This window comes from Natator depressus, chromosome 25 (assembly GCF_965152275.1).
Source record: "Natator depressus isolate rNatDep1 chromosome 25, rNatDep2.hap1, whole genome shotgun sequence".
NCBI classification, from domain to species: domain Eukaryota; kingdom Metazoa; phylum Chordata; order Testudines; family Cheloniidae; genus Natator; species Natator depressus.
In genome coordinates this window covers 15,006,271-15,025,529 of record NC_134258.1, presented here as the reverse complement: position 1 = coordinate 15,025,529, position 19,259 = coordinate 15,006,271, and the positions used below count along the sequence as shown (strand labels likewise).

Genomic DNA, 19,259 nt, shown 5'->3' with positions numbered 1-19,259 from the left:
GGCTCCCTTTCCAGTGGCTTGAGAGTGTCTTCATTACCCAGCCCTTCAGCCACACTTCCTCTCCTCTGACACCCCTCAGGCTGACCAGAGTGAGCCCTTTTACAGTATCAGAGGGGCCTTAATTAGAGTCAGGTGTTCTCATTAGCCTAACAGCTTCAACTGACTCTTTGCAGGCTAATTGGAGTCAGGTGTCCACCCTAGCCTGGAGCAGCCCCTGCTCTGGTCAGTCAGGGAACAGAAAACTGCTTCTCCAGCGGCCAGTATGTCTGCCTTCTACTACTCTGCTGTACCCAACTGGCCTGGGTCTATCACACTGCGTACAGTTTTGATGCACATTCTTGAGCACATTCACCAGCCAAATTTAGTAGCAGACTAAATAGGCTGCATGTCAGAATCAAATATTTGACACTATGGATCAGATCTTCTGCCTGATGTAGTTCTATTGACTTCACTGAGCTACGCTGATTTACACCAGCTGATCTGGCTCGCTATTTATAGGCCCAGGTTAGTAGATTAGTAAGAGATCCAGCTAGCAGATGACATCACAAAAAAGTGTGGAACAATTACCGAACAAGTATCCTCTTCAGTAACTGCTGATCTCCTTCCGAGTAGCCAGGCCAATCTTTCTGTACATCTTTGTACATACCATCTTTCAATGTAAAAGTGCTGTCCTTGGCACTCAGATTTGCCACCTGAAATAGAAAAGTAATTTGTGAAAAGCCATTAGAGTCTGACTTTCAAAAATTTTTACAAAAAAATTCAAAAAATCTGGATGAAAAGCTGCAACAGATTTAGTGAACCAGTTATAGTCACAGGTGTCAATAAGCACCAGGATTAATATTTGCTTCCAATTTATTTATCCAACTGTGTCTTCTCTTTTGTGTACAGTGGCAGCACAATATTACTAGCACCTAGGAGCCCCAGCAAATGTTAATTTATTATGTACATATCAAATTATATTGAGATGCAAGTATAAAAAATTAAGGAGACTACAAATGGCCATTCAATACGGACACAAAATAATTTGGGGCTGCTCCAACATGAGTTAAGGGAAACATCTGGAAATAGGCAGACAATTTATCAAGGCTGTCCAACACCTAAGATGAAGCTGCATATCAACGGATATACAAACTGTTATGGTGACAGCTTTGTTCACAGCTGCCTGTAGACAAAGTTTCCCACTGTAGAGAGGAGTAATCAAAAATAGAAAAGATGTAATAGTCTGGAAGGGCAGGAGAAAGAATGCTTCCCTAGATACTTCAGGGTCCGCACAATGTGGTTTTATGGCATACACTTCTAGTTAAAGTGACCTGCTTAGTTTCATGGGAAAAGAAGAAGTGGTCATGTTGACAGCTACTACGAGGAGAGAAAGCAAAACCTACCATTAATAACTTGTACTCCAGAGCTCAACAAAATAATCACCTCACCCAATAATCATATTCTGTAATTAATATAGCACATGACCTTGGGAAGCTTTTTGCATTTTGACAGAACCTACCACAGAGATTTCCTATACACAGAGACCATTCAAGCCCTAATGGGGAACTCTGTTGGAGCCAACAGAAACATGTCAGCATGGAAACAACTTAGGTTTCCCCACTGTAATTCATCTTTCAACAGTTAGACGGAAATTTTAACTCTCAGCTGCAATTACCTTCTCATCTGAAAAATGCAAGGTTCATACACATTTATTAGTAACTCTTACACATCCAGGGATCATGGCTTTGTAAATACTCTAAATGTCTCTACAGCCTGTCAGAGGACTGCAAAGCACCTTCCGAAGCAACAGTCAAGGATCACAGTTCACTTATGGGATGAAGTACTAAGCTCACTTTTACAGAAAGGGAAACTGAGGTACAGATGTTAAGTACTTGTGCAATGTCATGTTTTCAAATAGGCAAAGACAGGAAGGAAGTTTCGAATTCCATGGGTTCTTAGTTCCCTGCTCTAAAATAGGCTGCACTTTAAATTTGGACATGTTCAAAACTATCAGTTTGAGATAAAACATGTTTTCTAGGGTTTACCTAGTTCTGTAGAAGCAGTTACATTTTAGGTTGTCTTTATGGATTGTAAATCATCTTGACAGCACACTGTATGAAATGTGCTATTAGATTATCCTCACAAAACGATAAATTACCCCCATAAAAAACAAAGCGAAGGAGGAGAAAACATGACATCTAACAAGAAACACTATGTGACCATCTCATGTACAAAGTTCTAGTCAAGGACTGAACATTGCACATTTTGCAGATGAGAGATAAACATACAATCGTCAGTTTACATGATAAATACTTCGTTTTTCCTTTCAGTTTTATCAATGTTCCAAAATCCTGAGCCAACCAAAAGATGAATTACAACGTATGTTACATTTAAAATCACACAGTAATGTCCGATACGGAGAAAAAAAAAGGGGAAACAAAAAGCCAGTTTCTGCTTCAGAAACTCCCCCAAAATATCTTCTACCAATACCCAGATCATTTCCCCCTGTTGCACCAACAGTGTGCCAGGTACTGTACAGACAGGGCCTGCTCAGAAGGTCTTATAATCTACTCAGAAAAAGTTCTCAGGATTTTTTTAAATTGCTTTCCACATCAGCAAGTCCTGGGAACACCACAGCTCCTGAGACCTGCACGCTCCATTCCCCCAGTAGTATCTTTTGAGAAATTAGACTGTACGCTTAATACTAGCACAGTCCTGTGTAGCTAAAACAGCATAATGAACGGACTCCCAGACAGGTTTGGGGAAGAAGTTAACACAGCCTGTGTTCTGTACTTATCGGTTTGCTTGAGGATGGGAGCACCACCGCTGCTGAGAGGTAATACATTTCCAGCCAACCCAGAGTTATCCCTAATCATGTTCGTAGTGTTGTGACTATTAGACATAGCAGCAACCTGCGAGAGGTTTGTGACTATATTAGTAAAAGATTACAGCAGAGACGGTTCACTGAAGTTACGCAACATTAAGACATTCAGGAGGTTAAAAAACTCAGAACGGTACTGAACATTGAGGCAGTAGTTCTAGTGGATTAAAATCCAGATTGAGAACCAGTAATGCCAAAGTTACAATCCGAATTTGACTAGTAACTCGTTGTATGCCCTTGGGCAAGCGATTTCACCTCTGTCTCAATCTCACCAGCTACAGATGGGGGTTAACAATTCCAATACCTAAAAGACAGGGATGTTGTGAGGTTTAATTAATTGTTGGTAATGTGCTCTGAAAATGTACATACTATAAAAGCAATAAAGATAATTATTACGAATAGCACATTCAGCTAGCACAAATAAAGTTGGAGTATTCAGGCTGGTAGTACTGAATTGGTACAACTTGAAGACGTTAACGTCTGGTATACATGAAAACATGACTAGCAAGAAGCTGCTTGACCTTCAGTGTTAAACAATTTAATACATTTCTTTAGCAGTAAAGGCGTGATTTGAGAGACGCTGAGGGACAAAGTGAGCAGGGAACATTCTCTCTTTTGGATGGAAAATATTGCATATGCTAATTTACTGACATGTTATTGTTTTGCATGTATTATGAACACCTCTGAACCCTATCTACCATAGTTCATATCAATTCATACTCAAGTGTTAAATGTTTGCCATAAAGCCATAAAAGCAAGGAGAGGTCACAGTTCGGTATTAAATACACAATATACTGCAATGCAATTTGAAAGTGTGAAAGTGACCAAAATGTCTGCTCTTAAAGTGGTCCTAATTTGGTAGATAATTTATACAAATTGATTATAAACCCCTGAAAGTGAAAATGCTGAGAGGCTGCTAATGTGTCTCTAACAAAGCCAGTATAATACCGCAACCTATCCCTTAGTCGATTCTTACTAGGCACAGCCACTGAAGAAAATTAATCTATGGATCACATCAAAGCTGCAGTTTAAGTATGGCCTAAGACAAAATCTGCCAACATTATGACACCACATTTGTCTTAATGATTTAGGCAAACATCCAGGTAGGACACTAACCTGTTGCAGGAGGCTGTCCAGCAAATCCTTGTCCTGCTGAGAAAGTCCATCCTTTTGCAACCTGAGAATAAGTTCAGGTTTCTTATAAGGCTTTAGTGCCAGTAAGTGCACAACCCTATCTTTGAAGGGTCTCTGAGAAATTGCACTATTGCCTCTCTTTATTGCACTGGCGAGGTTGACTGGTGTTGGCCGTTTCCTAGAGGGAACAGCATCGGAAGCTCCTGGTGCAGGCTTACGCAACTGAACCTTTTTGCCTAAAAGGAGATGAAAATTTAGTGAACTCCAGGAGTCACCTTGCAAAGTCCAGTGTTTTGCCAATGTGCATATCTACATAATAAATTCCAACACGAAGCCCTGATAGACAACAATGGAAGACTCAAATACACATACTCCTGTGCCAATGGAAGTCCAGGACAAACATTCTGCGAAACCTAAGATTTAATCCAAGCATGTAAAAAGTAACTGGAAGTCCAAAGCAGCGTCACAACACATGGGGAACATGGTTATTATTAGCTACAAACTTGTAGAACTTCAATTCTCTGCTCACCAGTCCTACTGTCTTCACAATGTTCTACATCCCCTACTGAGACCAGCCAGATTTTCCCTGTGAAAAGGAAAGTCCCACAATTGCAATGTAGAGCAGCACTGTCATACACAGTGATAAGAGCAGAACTGGTCAATGGGAGGCTCCCCCGCTGCTGATCTCAGCTGAACTGTTCTCCAGCAGATGTTTCTGTTTTTAGAACAAGAGGAACTTTATGGGTCTGGTTCCACAAGCCCTCCCCCTGAGAGCAAATACAAGGACATGAATGGGGTCTAACCCGTGCACGCTAGTCTAGTTGTCTATCATACTGACTATTTAATGTGACATTTCCATTTAAGTAATAACTTTCAGCCTCCTAATGAGCATTTGTGTACACTTGAGAACTGTAAAACAGATTTTAACATTCATTTCAAATCCCCCAGGAAAAACTTCCTCCATTCCATTTTGGGAGTTTTGTTTTTATCTATTTCCTTTTGATTATACCCTCTGGGCCTCAGGTTTTCCAGCTACCACGTCAAGCCTGAATTTTTTTTTTTTTTTTTTAAACTGGAAACCCCCCCTTCGATGTGACGCAGAGGCAAACTGCATCGTTGGCTGGAAGATCAGCCGCCCCTCCTCCTAAAAAAACCTGGGTTGTTTCCATATGGAAAACAAGAGCTTTCTTAATGAAAAGCCAGATTCTATTACTAATCATAAATGTGCCCCAATGACAGAATACGGTCAATAGAAAAGAAAACAAGATAGCCAAAACAAGAGGCAAAAGTCTTCATATCTTGCAAAGTTTTATAGAAGCCATTTAAAAAATTAACAGCCATTTTAGTTCAAGCAAACAGAGTGAACTGATCTGACACAAATGAAATCCAGCTATTTATTCCAACAGTTTTTGGAGATCTTATTTCAGCATGGCAGTTCTCTCTGCTTAGGAAACGATGTTTTCAACTGAGTCATCGGAAGATGCTGCTGATTATGTGCAATGTTTGTCTAGTCTACTCAAATGTAGGTTGCATAAATTTTTTTAAGCCATCACTTCCTGGGTTCTGATTACACACAAATTGATGCAAGTCAATAAAGGCTGTACCACTGGTGGGGTTGAGTGAAGACAAAAAGGGAGAGAACCAAAAAGTCCACACACGTTGTTAAGCAACCAGAAGTTCAGAGGTCGAACAGGATCTAATTTCTAGAAATAGGATAAGAACTGTCATTAACAGACTCATCAGGTTTCTAGAGCTTGCTTGTTTTTTTTGCCAGGAATCAAACACCAGAAATATGTTTGTGGCATTTCCATTTACAGCTACGACCAAGAGGTGGAGAGATACACACAAAATATACCTGATGTTAAACCAAACCCTTTTTAACCTCAGCAAGTGTTCTGTTCAAGGGTCAGGCTTATCCAGACTGCTCTAATTTTCACACTTAATGAGAAACTATTTAACTTCTTCATAGCAATCAGGTTGAGCTGCCTGAAATCACTACATATACATGCCTAAGTGCTGACCCCCTATAATCTCCTGTAAACATTAATTTTTAAAAAATTAGCTTTCCTTCCTCTCTTAGATCATATAAAGTCAACAAGTCACATACATGCTTGAGGATCCTGCAAGTCAGATGCAATGTGCATCTTATACGATGAGGCTACTCTGAATATGCATCTTTTCCCCTAGGTTGGAGGGCAGGACCCCGGACCCCTCTTCCTTCCCTTTCCTCGAATATAAGCCTGACTACTGTGCTCCCAAGTCCCCCCTCCCCTGCCCCAAACATTTTGACACCAAAGTCTCAGTTTACACAGTAAACCCCAGCCCCACCCCAACACTTGCTGGCTGTGTTTTCATTTTATAGAGGGAAAATTTTAAAATTCTTACTAGAACTTCAGTTTTATTATCCTTTCTTTCTGGAAAGCTGTTTGCTCATGAGCCCAATGACTATTCCTTTACTCTTGTGGTTTTTCAAATATGAAGAGTTAAACAAAATTATTTTCTAGAGTACAGGAAATCAATGAATTTCCGTCCTGATTACTATCTTAATTCTCAGCTTTGAGCACTTGGCTGATAAAACTACGAGTGAAGATCAATCCTACATTCTGCAACTCACCATTCTGTACACAGGCATCCTCTGTGAGGAAACAAGTCATCAGATCACATGAGCTGGGAGAAGAAAACCAACTGACTCATAAAAACGGAGGCTGGGCCTTCTGGGTTGCACTAATTGTTCATGTATGGCAGTGGATAGGGATCTGAGCCCAGGGAAAGCACCTCCCCACTCCAGTTTGGAACCCACTAATATTTGTCCTGTATCTCTTCCTTCCCAGTAGAGATTCTATCTTTCAGCTTGAAAGGTAGAACAGTTTCTTCCATGGCTGCAATTAACACCACTAACTTAATCCCTTTGTTGATGAATACAAGTTCAGCCCCCAGATGACATTTAATGGCTTTCCTTTCACTGCAGATGCACCCCAGGTATGTGGAATAGCATGGGTGGTTCATTTTAGTGTCTCTGGTCAGTCGGCCAGTACAGAAACACTTTTTGTGAAGCGGTACGATTTGGTCCCCGGAAACAGAAATAAAGAAAGACTCTCAAAAAGCAAACTGTAAGGCCAATCCTCAGCTGCCATCTAGGAACAGAACGGTCACTGAATATCTGACCACTAGCTCTGCTATGTTCAGCATCTTTACTCTAGAGAAGTTACCAGACCCTCATCAGACACTACCAGATACTGTTTAAAAGAAAGATTTGTGATGTCAGGTTTGGCCCGCAAACCACTTACAGTCAAGCCTTGCATAGCCCAGACAAACACTAACAGATGCATCCTAGGTGGGAACCAGGTACCGCTCCAACAATCAAGTTGCTTCTTACCTACATATCTCCCGCCGGGTTTAATAACTATTGCGCTTCGGCTGCGAGTTTCCTCCTCAGCTTGTGCCATGCTCTGCCTTGCCTTCTGGTAGGAGTCATCAGTAGCGCACACAGTGATTTTATCCTGTATGCTTCCAAGACAGTCCAGATGGATATTACCATTGCTGTAAAAAATAAATGATATAATCAGATATTCCTAGGATTAACATACATTTCGCTGTTGGCTAGTAAGTGAGCCACGGAGAGACCTGAAGTTACCTGAAAGCAGCTGTTCACATCATGGTCTTTTGCTAAGTGTCAGTTCCTTATAGAACAAACCATACCAACATTTTTCTGTATATGCAGGGGGGAAAAAAAAAAAAAAAATCTACGGCAAGCGAGCTAATCAGTTTATTATTTCAGACTCCTGCCAGCAAATTATTACAGAAATAATTACACTCACATGGCCATGCTTCATCTAAGCAGCTCATATTCTCGTACAAATATGAATAAAGCCTAATATCCCTGTAAGATGACATCTTCATTTGCCATGTGGTTAAAATGACCTGGGAAAAATCACACAGGAAATCTGTGGGAGAGCCAGGAATAGAATCCAGATCTCCCAGCTCCCACTCCTATCCCTTAACCACAAGACTATCCTTCCTCCACAGGAGATTTCTGCAAAATGGGTTCAAGAGAAAAACTTGCTACGCTCCAGCAGCCACTGAGCAGCAAGCTGTTACTGACAGAGCTGAACCCTGCCAGAATAGTAAGAATGGAAAATTCAATGCAATGGTCTCTGATGCAAGCACCTCAGGACTAGTAGATGCTTGAGCTTTCCAAGCCACTGGAGAATTAGGAACTTTTTCCTGTGTTCGTCACTGGGAAAGCGTCAGCAAAGTCACTACAGCTTTCTAAGGATAAGAAAGGTAGGAAATTACAGGCATAGAAAAGGATTGTAGCCCAGATACTTCAGCCCTCCTGCAAAGCATTAACCTAAGAGAATTTCCAAGGATCTCACTGAGAGACCCATTAACCGGTCACTTAGTTCCCAACCATGTTTTTCAAAGGCTCTGTGCACTGTAATGGAAAGGTGTTCTCTTTCACAGTGCATCCTCCCCAGCCCAATTCTCACTAAAGGCAGAGCTCTCCCTGATCCACACTACAGGGCAGGGGGAGAGAGAGGAAGGGGGAGTGGGAGGCAGCACATGCTTGTTGATCACCATACAGTGCAACTAGCCTGTGTCTGCCCCAAGTGAGGCTGAATTTGGTCAGAAGTTTTTTCAAACTAAAGTAGCAATACATACTTGGCTGTGGAGGCTGGGATTTCCAAAAAGCACTCAGTACTTCACTAGCTCTGCTGCCACTGAGGTCAGTGGGTTTTTTCCATTGACTTGTGCACTTTTGAAATCCCACTTGAAAGCTTTAGAGGAACACTTTAAACATAAACGAGCACTATCTACCCCTGGAGCAAAACTGTCTCCAAAACTATTGACTGATGTCAGACATGAACAGGAATCCCTGGCCTTGCCTAAAAATCTCCCTGCCACCATTTAGCTCCATTAATTATAGTGAAGCAGGATACTTAGTGTGCACAGGCCACTAGTGGCCACCAGCATTTTAGTCACCAAGTTTTCTAGATCTGCCGCTGTAAGAGGGGCTAGTCAGTGTGCGGGTTGCATTATTAGAGGCCAGTCTACATTAGCACCTCCACCATTGCTAGAGCTGACATTTTAAGAAAAAGAAGTTTAACAGACACAGAAGAAGCCTGTAAAACAACAAAAGAATGTGGAACATGAAGAGGACAGGGGCATTCTTTGAACCATCTGCAAAAAATCCAGGAAGTGGCTGGGACAGGTAGTCATTTTTCTGTGCATGACTCTCGGCACACACGATGTCCCACAAAGGGAAAGCCTCCTTGAAAAAATAAAAACTTACTTTAAAGGCACATTTACATTTCACTTCTCTTCATAATGCAAGTAAAAAACCCTCATTCTGAGCAACAGGATTTCTTTTCCTTTTTGATGTACCACTCACCTGGATACATACTGCTGTATACAGTCAAAACTCCCCTGGGGGCTGTCCCTGCCAATATTTGAAAGATAAAACATGAAAGTTCGCACTTCCGTTTGGCAGTCGGGCCTGGGAATAGTGATGTGCTGTTTGGAAAGAAAAAAAAGTGGATCATTGGGAAGTCTGCTCTACCACAAACACAAGACATTCAGAAGGTCACTTAGTGCTGTATTTCTCAAAAGTCATTTTCAGCATTTAACACAGGTAACATTTGTGAATTACGGCACAGAACACAGGAATGAAGTCAAGCAAAAGGAGCAGTAGTAAGGCAGTTACATATAGTTAATGAGCATTAACAGTTGCTTCTGTCTTCCCTTCTCCAGCCCAACCCCAAGTCATTCTCTAGTTTTATTTATTTTCTCCAATTATACAGTACCAGAAAATGGCAGTCTGGTCTTGGTCACAGAAGGGTAAGATGTGTGAGAGATTTAGAAATAGCGATGGAATGAGGGAGAAGAGCATTATGAATTTTTACCAGAAAATTCAATCTAAGGCAGTAATTGGCTTTTTAAATTCCGGTTTACCACAGCAAGAGGGAATCCAAACCATCTGGGGAAGGTTTCTGAAGAGGTATGCTTCCTGTGGATTTTATCCTGCCAGCAGGTTCACCCTAGTGCTGTAGATTCTAGACTTGCCTGCATAGCTATGTCAGTTGGGGTGTGATTTTTTGCCAACATAGCTATGCTGGTAAAAACCCTAGTGTAAGGGCAGTTATATGGGTACAGAAGTGCTTATGGCAGTATAAGCTTACGTCGGTCACGGCGCCAGCAGTAAGTTATACTGCTGTAGACATTTTGATATCAGTGTAACTGCATCTACACTAGGAGAGTTTTGCCAGTTTAGTAAACTGGTAATGTTAAACCAGCAAAAACCTCCTAGCATAGCTTAGATTTTAATGATAGATATTTTTTGGAGGTAGCATGGCTTAGCAGCTCATCAAAAAGTAATGCACCAGTTAAATCTAGATCAAAGGCTAGACAAAGCCATTTGAAATATTTCTGCCAGATTCCAGAAAGATAAGCTGGAAAAGGGTTTCAGAGCTCTTAGTAGTGAGAGAAGGTGCTCCTCTCGTCCCCGCAAAATTTCCTACAGTTATCAGCACTTGTGTTGGCAGCATGGGGAGCCCTACTGTGGACAAGGCTGTTTTTAACACCATGTCATTGAGATTTCTCAGGGCAGGTCTAGATGATAAGGTGGTAAGAATGCTGGTGAACACCTGTGCTCTGTCTAAACCAGTGCCACTGATGTCACTACCACCGCAGGAGCTGCATTGGTACTACACCACAGGTGGGAACTTTTAGGGATTTTTTAAATGAGCATGCTAGTGTAGATAAGGCTCAAACGTGCTCCTGCACGTAAAGCAACAGGCAGGTCCTTGAAATCCACTTATCTACCCCAAGCTCTAACATATCTGGCTGCAGGCTCAAGATTCACCAGCACAAGCTTCTTCTCTGAATCTTCTCTGGTCTTGTGCTCTGCCAACTGCAGGCATTCAAAGATCATGAGTCAGACCCCCCACCACCACCCACCCACCCACCCAAAAAACGAAGACTGGCTTAAAAAAAAAATCATGACCAAAACACGGGATTCTTTTTATTTGCTTTCTGGTTTTGGAGTTCAGAGTGCGCGAGGGTTATATTTTCAGGTTGGTACAGAACCATAAGAACTAGAAGGTTTTTTGTTTTTTTAAACTAAATGAAAGCTGAGATTCTCGCACAATCACTTGATTCCAGGAGCTAGGGATTTAATCAGATACCAGGTATTGATACTCGAAATAAAATGGCAAGAGCCAGCGTAGCCAGTTTTTGCAACACTCAGTACAGCTGCAAGAACACAGGACCTGGTCCCAAAGATCTCCCAAGGATGACCTCCTCACGCCCAGTAGCATGTAGTGCTCATAAAAGTGGAAGATAGGGAGGTGGGAGCCACAGAGTAGAAGAAAAGTTGCCACACACGTAGCCTTGACGAAATTTTCAGGACAGAGGCAGAAAACAAGCAAAGAAGAAATGGGCCAAAAAAAAAAAAAAAGAAAAAGAAAAAAAGAAAAAGAGCTGAATCTACATGAAGGTATGGGTGGGGAGTGAAAACTATCTGCCAATCAATCACAAGGGGAGGGTGGGAGTCTCCACCAGAAGACACTGACAAATCCCACTCTAGGAAGTTGGTCCACCCTCATTCACTCATGCTCAAATCATGGTTGCTGTTGTCAGTATTTAATTCAAACCAGTGTGGGCTGGCTTTTTTAAAATTAGTGATCTGGCACTAAACAGTGCAACACAAGCCACTAGAAATGATGATTATAATCTCTCAAGATAATAAATTTCCAAATCAGGATTTCAGGCTCACATTGGAGAGTTACCCTGCTATTATATGAATCAAACATTAAGTGTGCTCTGCAAAGAACCCTACAGATGACACTGGCATCAGCCTAACTTGTACCATTGTCTCATGGATAACGAATTCCCTGAGTCCTACCGCACTAGTTTTTAAACTGAAAGAGCTACTTGTCTCTTTTCCATGTATGTTCTGGGCTCAGCATGGATTAGGGCTTTCCACAATATAAATGGCTGATAACTAAGATGGTTGCCAGTGGAGGGTGCAAAATGAATGCCCGTTGCAATCTATTTTTCAGTTGTACCATACACTATTTAAAGTTTGACTGCCTATAAGGGTTGGTCTACACAGAGAATTAGTACAAAGGCTAGCCAGAGTGCGAATCAACAGCACACCAACTTGCCACACTACTAACTTGCCATGTGAACACTGGGGGACTTGCTGGAGCAGTGTTCATATGGTGAGTTAGTCCATGGCAAGCTGCTACGATATGCATGTACACCCTGGCTTCCTGTGCACTAACTGACCTTGCAGACAAGCCCTAAGTGAATTACTGGTTGTATCTTGTATCACTATACATATGCATATATTTCACATCCATGTCTACCATGTCCAGCACAGCCATGGGTCCGACTGGTAGCCATTTGCTGAATAATATAAACTCCATTTAGTAGGATCTATATGGCTTTCTGGGTGCTTAGTCACTTAGCTTTGGCCTCCAAGTACTGTAACAGCAGAGTGCTCTTACAGCCTAGGAACGCAATGCTTATTATGTCTTACAATTGGTCTGGCAAGAAATGCTTCAGGGAGCAGTGCTTGGCAAAATGAGTGCCCCTAGTGCTCCTCCCCACACAAGTATAATTTTTATATTGGCAAACCTTGCCTGCCCCTAGTTACTAGAAGTGGTTTTCCTCATTTCCAAAAGAACAGGTCAACATCAAATGTCACTTCACACAGTTTGCAAATGTGAAAAGTGAGCAAGTTATCCAATCCAGGAATTCAATACTTTAATGTAAATTCACTGGACTTGATTGGGTAGAATTCCAGCTACCAGTGCTATACCAAGATAACACATCTTGGTCATAGATGCATCTGATGAAGTAAGCTGTAGCTCACGAAAGCTTATGCTCAAATAAATTGGTTAGTCTCTAAGGTGCCACAAGTCCTCCTTTTCTTTTTGCAAATACAGGCTAACACGGCTGCTACTCTGAAACAAGATATAACACCAACTCTTTCCCTAAAATAAAGTGCAATGGACTGAGTGTTGGGAACTTCTCAGCCGTCAGACACATGATGGGTGACCAGGGGTTTCAACCTGTCACTTTCCTCATTTGTAAAATGGGTATAATTCTGGCCTGACGATGTTTGAAGATTTAAAATGTTAACTGTCCTCTATTAATTTCTTTTTGACACAGTTAATGTTCCCTTTTAATAATTTTATTAAGATGATGTTGAAGTAAAAAGAAAATGGTACAGAGTTTAAGCACAGAAGTTTCTGGTTATCAGGGATTAAGGTACAGATCATCAAGGGGTGTGAAATTCGGTTTAGGAACAGGTGGCTTAAGGAATACATAATCTGCAATCTCCCCGATGGGGGTAAAAGGTTAACAGGTCAAAGTACAGACATTGAGATATGGGGGTATGTTGTCCATATAATGGCTATGTTCAGGTGTGGAGTATAATGAGTGGATACGATGATGAGGATGGATTTACCCTCATTTGGTGAGATTTAATGTTCAGTGAGTTTATGGTTCCAGTTCATATGGTCCAATGGAAAAAAAGTCTCTCAGTCCCTTTCCCATAGTTGATGCACGATGTCGTACTGGCTCACACCTCCTGGTACTGTCGGTGGCCGGTGATGTGTTCGATGTAGATGTCCCTGGACCATCAGATGGTGTCCGAGACCATAAGGTGCCGCATGAGCCGTGCGTAGCGTCGACCGATCCCACAGGTCCACAGCACACGCTCGTTGCAGGGGTCCCAAGTGCCCAGGGCTCCGACGATCAGGACAACAATCTGCACCTCGTAGCCCTTCGCTCCCAAGGTATCGACCAAAGGGGTGTATTTTTCCAGCTTACGAGCTCGGGCTTCGCAGAAGGCCAGGGTCCTGTTCTCAAAGGAGAACATGACAGCGATATGAGGATGATCTTTTTCTGGGCCTCGTCTGTGACTACCACATCAGGTCGCAACTGGCTGTCAGTACCGGGGATGGCACAGTTCACGGCAACCTCCCTCAGGCACGGTGCGATGGCTTTCACCAGGAGGTTCTGGATGGCATTGTGGCACAGCTGCCAGGCTCTGGAGTGGGGCTTGCAGCTGCACAGGATGTGCAGCAGGGTCTTGTTGGAGTAGCCGCACTTCCTGCAACGCTTGTCTCGGTTCCTGTGGCAGACGGCTCCGTTGAGTGGGATGCAGTTGAGCCGGGCACAGTGGGTGAACCGCCAGTCGGCAAAACGGGTGAAGCCGCCCCCGGCGAGAAAGTGGTTGCTGGTGTCCCACTTGCTGGTCAGTTCAGTTCAGGCTCTACCCTGGTCCAGTTTACGCGAATGTTAAGCATCCTCTATTAATTTCTTTTTGACACAGTTAAAGTTCCCTTTTATACTATTAGATACACCAGCACGCACAGAACATGGACAAGATGATCTAGTGGGCCTTTTCTATCTCCCTATCAATGTGGAACCGTTCGTTACAGTACATTTTCAAGTGTTTTGTCCAATACTAACTAAGAAGTAACCAAATCAGAAATTAATGAGCTACTACAAATTTGACACTTGGCTATAACTAGACGATTGCTACTAAAGTCCCAAACCTAGCACTTCTGTAGAATTTCTGTAAGTTACAAAGCCAGCGTCCTCCAGGGACACAATTGAGACTGAGGTGACCAAGATCCGCAATTAACATTTACGTTAAAATTTGCTTGTTTCAGTACTGAAAAGTAGATTTAATGCAAATTGACAGTTATCTAGGAATTATTTTTAGCTGAAGCAGCAGGTCATCCAGCCATCTAATCCACATAATAAGTCTTCAAAAGAGCCCCGATGCTGGTGTTCAGTAATCACTATACCATGTAACCACTGGTATTTAAAAATAGCCCATTTACAGATGTGACTTTTGTTCTCTATTACAAGAAATCATTTGAAACAAAATGCTACACAGATGAATGTAAGTTTCACTTAGAACACTACTGCCAATGCAAGTCCATACCAAGAAGTGGAAAAAATGGCATGTTTCCAATTAAGGTGTTATTCACACATTTGGGGTTTTTAAAAATACCTTGTGAAAATATTAAGATAAAGCTGCACAAAAGTATCATAAGAAACTTCAGATTTTAAAATTAATTTAAACTAGTTTCTTAACTGTTTTTTCTTCCTTGCTCCCCCTTTCCACTCACCACCTGCAAATCTGACCCAGCACTAACCCCCCACTCAGTACATCATTTTACTGAAATAGAAACTATCCTCTGCAACTCTTGTACATTTCACAATAATTTGCACTGCAAGAACTGCCACCCTTAAGAATGCTATGATCCTGAAGCTTTTGAATTCTAATTTAGAACTGTCTCACGGAAAGAGTGAAAAGTGAATATTTTATGAAATATAAACAATAAAGTAAAGCGTGTTGATAATGAAAAATATTTATACAAATGTAACAAACTGATATGCCTCTTGAAGTAGCTTAATGAGGATCATACAAAGCAGTTTATTTCAGTGATGGATCCAGCACCTTTGCATACCTGCTTTAAGGCAGAGTAACACTACAGCAATGATGACCTATTTTCATTATTGCAGACATTTTGAAAAGGCCAAAAGTTATAAAAAAAATTACATGGTAACACACTGAGAAAGTAATTAACAAAACAATGCTAGTTTGAAGATACACATCTCACAAAAGCAAGGATAATTTCTAATTTGTGATTAAGACGACCTGTCAAAGCTTTCAGGACCCAAATGTAATCTACCTGGGACAACAGTCATATTTGGAAGATCTTTCCTCCTGATCTCAAACTAATAATTGAAAGAGCGGTCAGCCACATTTTGGGCCAACAACCCTGACAGCCTCCTTTTCAGCTTTGCATTCCCTAGACAATGAAGAACCACTGCCATGCCTCGCTATTAACCTGAACTTTTTGTGCCTAGTGATCTGTCTCCCAACCTTAATATTTTAATTATGGAATAATGATCAAGATGAAAGGTATTTCCAGGGGATGAATGGACACCTGGGAGACAGTGGTCTGAGGTACTTATTGCAAACATTATATGCTAATGAAAGAACATGGACATATGGCATGGAGAGCATTTCTAGAGAATTAATGCCAATGTAAGAGAAGATGCATTTGTCTTAAAATGTTTCTCACCCTCTCATTCCCCCTGCTCCCTCCCATCCCCGCCAAAATATTTCTAAGTAATTTGCAGGATTTTTTTCTCTGCAGGATGGAGGCATACAGGGAAAAAAATGCCTCAGCCTTTAAAAACGTGTGTTGCTGGAAACTGTGTCTTTAAATTATATTCTTTCTTTGAAATATGTCCCAGATACAGAACTTGTGACCCTTAAAAGTTAGATCAAAATCATCTCCATAGCAACATGCATTCTGAGGTAACATACAAAGGCAGCAAAGGGGGGGGAGGAGAGGGAGGGAAATAAAGGAAGAATGGGGGGGGGGGAGGAAATAAGTTTGTTCCAAAAATAATAGACCAAAAAAAAAAAAAAGCATGAATGTGATCATTTGGATGTGAGGATTTGTTAATTACTGATCTTAGCTCTTATCTGTTCCACTTGAATTGGAGAATTTACCAAAAATTCCTTGAAGCTAAACTGCTAATTCCTTAAAGCGAGGCTCTATCCTGACATATAGGAATACTACGTTTAAAAGCAGCTGGTTACATAAATGCCAGCTTCTTGTCCTACCCAGCAAAGACAATAAAAAAAAAGACAAAGCTCCTTCTATCTGCCCCAACTGAGCTGGTTCTCGCTCCCTTCAAAGCTCTACCTTTGGCCTTTACTTGGCAGTGCAATTAATTACACAGTTGACAACAAGGCAATCAGAGGTCAGCTCTGGGCTGCCAACAGCCTCTTTCTACCCACAATGCCTCAGTGCCACTCGAACTGTGCAGGTCTCAGTGTTTCACTCATTAAATGGCCATGTTAGAGGTAATCACGCAGCTTAATTCCCTTTTCATTCAACATATGTTGAGGGTATGCTACAATTACAGATGACTGACAGCGGTTTCTATTAAAAACTATTCTGTGAAGCTTTAAATTAGTGGCCAAAAAAATCCAATAAAGTACACTAATTTTTTCCTTAATGTGTTACACTTTAAAAATAACATTGATAATTAGGTTTTATTTCAAGTAGGCCAAAAATGCACTAGGTTTAAGAATGCTGATCTCCAGTTCTGTTGATAACACTGCAGTGTCAACCTCACTAAATAAAGGGACAGGATAGGAGAGCAGGAGTTGTACTTTGAAGTTGTTCAGATGAATTTTTCCACTGAAACTATATCCTTGGAGAAGGAAGATAATGTAAACAGCTAGAAAGGGAAACTTCTTCTAACTCTTATTATAAAGTTTACAGTGAAAAGAATATTTAGATCCTTAAAAGGTGACTAGTCAAGGGGGACATTTGTGCACCTTGTGGGCTTCTTCACTGCAGACAGGGCTGACAGCACCGCTGAATTAAAGCTGCCCAACACATCCCATTATAAGACCTTGTTTTCAGTTGCTTACAGCTGCTGATCTTTAACTTTTGGGGCATGAATTTTCCATGCTGAGTGCCTGCCTCACTTGGAATTTTTCAAAAAAATTCCACCATCTATAAAGAAAGCCTGAAAGTGGCGCCTTCTCTGCATGCCTTCAGCACCCAAAATCAAAAAGGGGCTTGGGGTTATTTTTGTTTGAAACCTTACAAAAGCTATACCACCTTACTTCCCTGTTTTGTTAGTGGCCTGGAGAGTTAGTGGGATTGCGAAACTACAAGGCACTGAAACATGAGCACCTGCACAGGGAAGGGATTACTAGATTTTGTTAACACCTATTTAATTCACATTTGGAAGATTTTCTTCACAACCACATAAGGGCTAGAAGTGTAATATTTACAAAGTGAAAGCACAGATTCTGCTGCACGCTTCTTTGGTGAGGGGTGGATTCTGCAGCAAATTCCATGGCAGCAGAATCACAAAAGAGACAGGGAGCTAAGTACAGCGTTTGAATTCAATTCTCATTTCAGCTGCAAACCTGTGTGATGGCAAGTCAGAAGGTAAAACTTTACTTCCAAGAAATGGACCATGTAATTTTGCTCCACTTAATTTTCCAAGACAATGAAACTGAGACAAGATCCCTTCTTATAAGCTAAGCTCTCTCTTGGAAACTGCCCCAGATATCCCCAAATTTGAGTATAAATCTGTTCCACTTCTACTAGGAATGTAGTAATTGCCATTCAGGAACAGACTAGTGGCCACATAGAGTATTCTATCAACAAAGGCCAGTCCCACATACTTCAGAAGAAGCTGTAAGAAACTTTTCAGACAGCTACAGGATAGCCTGCCCCAGGGAAAGCTTCCTGCTGACCCCCAATAGTTAAAGCTTGGCTGAAATATGAGGGTTTATATCCCTTTTTTTTTTTTTTTTTTTTTTAAATTTACCAGAACAGCTCTAGATATTCTTGTTACTAGTAATCATTTTTTGAATCCTGATAAGCTCTTGGACTGTGATATCCTGTGGCAATGAGCCTCACAGGTTAGTTATGTTGTGTGGAAGTATTTATTGGTTTTGAATTTGACACTTAATTTCACTGAAGGTCCCCTTGTTCTTGTATTAAGAGAGAGGTACCTTACAGTACCTCTGGTTCTTCAAGATGTGGTAGTCAGTATGGATTCCACTGCAGGTGCTTATACAAAGGCATAAGGGGGACAGCCACGATCTTCCCTCACTTCCCCTGTAATTCAAAGCCAATGTTGTTGAGGACTTTGAAAAGTGGGGATAAAGGGCGAGTTGTGGGATCCACACAGACAACAACATCTCAAAGAACCACACACATTGTAGGGTAAGTAACCATTCTTTCTTCAAGTACATGTCCGTGTGGATTCCACTGTAGGTGACTGGCAAGCACAACTGCTCAGTACGTGGGACTCTCCTAAGCAGAAGAGGCACCTGCTGTGTTCATCTTTCAGTGGAATTAGCCCATCACAAGATAGTAGTGCTTGAAGCCCACAGGTTTCAAATCCACCATGTTGAGAAGGCCTGCATAGGGGTCTGGCTGAACATTCACTCCAGATGGAATGATAGTGTTGACAGCAGTGGCATGTCAGAGACTCAGAAGAGTTCTGGATGTTACTATGAAGCGTTTGAAGAAATGTAGCCAAAGCTAAGAACCAGCAAGTTGGACGCTCGCCAGGTTCCATCTCGCTGCCACAAGTAGTAAAAGGGAATGGAGGGAAGGTCTTGGCCGCCCACCCTTTATGCCCCCATACAGGGGCACGAGGCGACATCGGGTGCATGCCTGGCCTG

At 41.7% G+C, this 19,259-nt stretch overlaps 1 protein-coding gene across 1 annotated transcript in view; it reads right to left on the bottom strand.

Annotated features, from left to right (window-relative positions):
• Positions 1 to 19,259, bottom strand: part of ELL (elongation factor for RNA polymerase II) — an 84,311-nt gene that overhangs the window by 23,658 nt on the left and 41,394 nt on the right. The window contains exons 3-6 of the mRNA XM_074939254.1: positions 9,387 to 9,508; positions 7,371 to 7,534; positions 3,977 to 4,230; positions 568 to 692 (exon numbers count right to left, since the gene is read on the bottom strand). Of these exons, the coding sequence (XP_074795355.1) occupies positions 568 to 692; positions 3,977 to 4,230; positions 7,371 to 7,534; positions 9,387 to 9,508 (665 nt within the window). The remainder of the gene's footprint in view (positions 1 to 567; positions 693 to 3,976; positions 4,231 to 7,370; positions 7,535 to 9,386; positions 9,509 to 19,259) is intronic.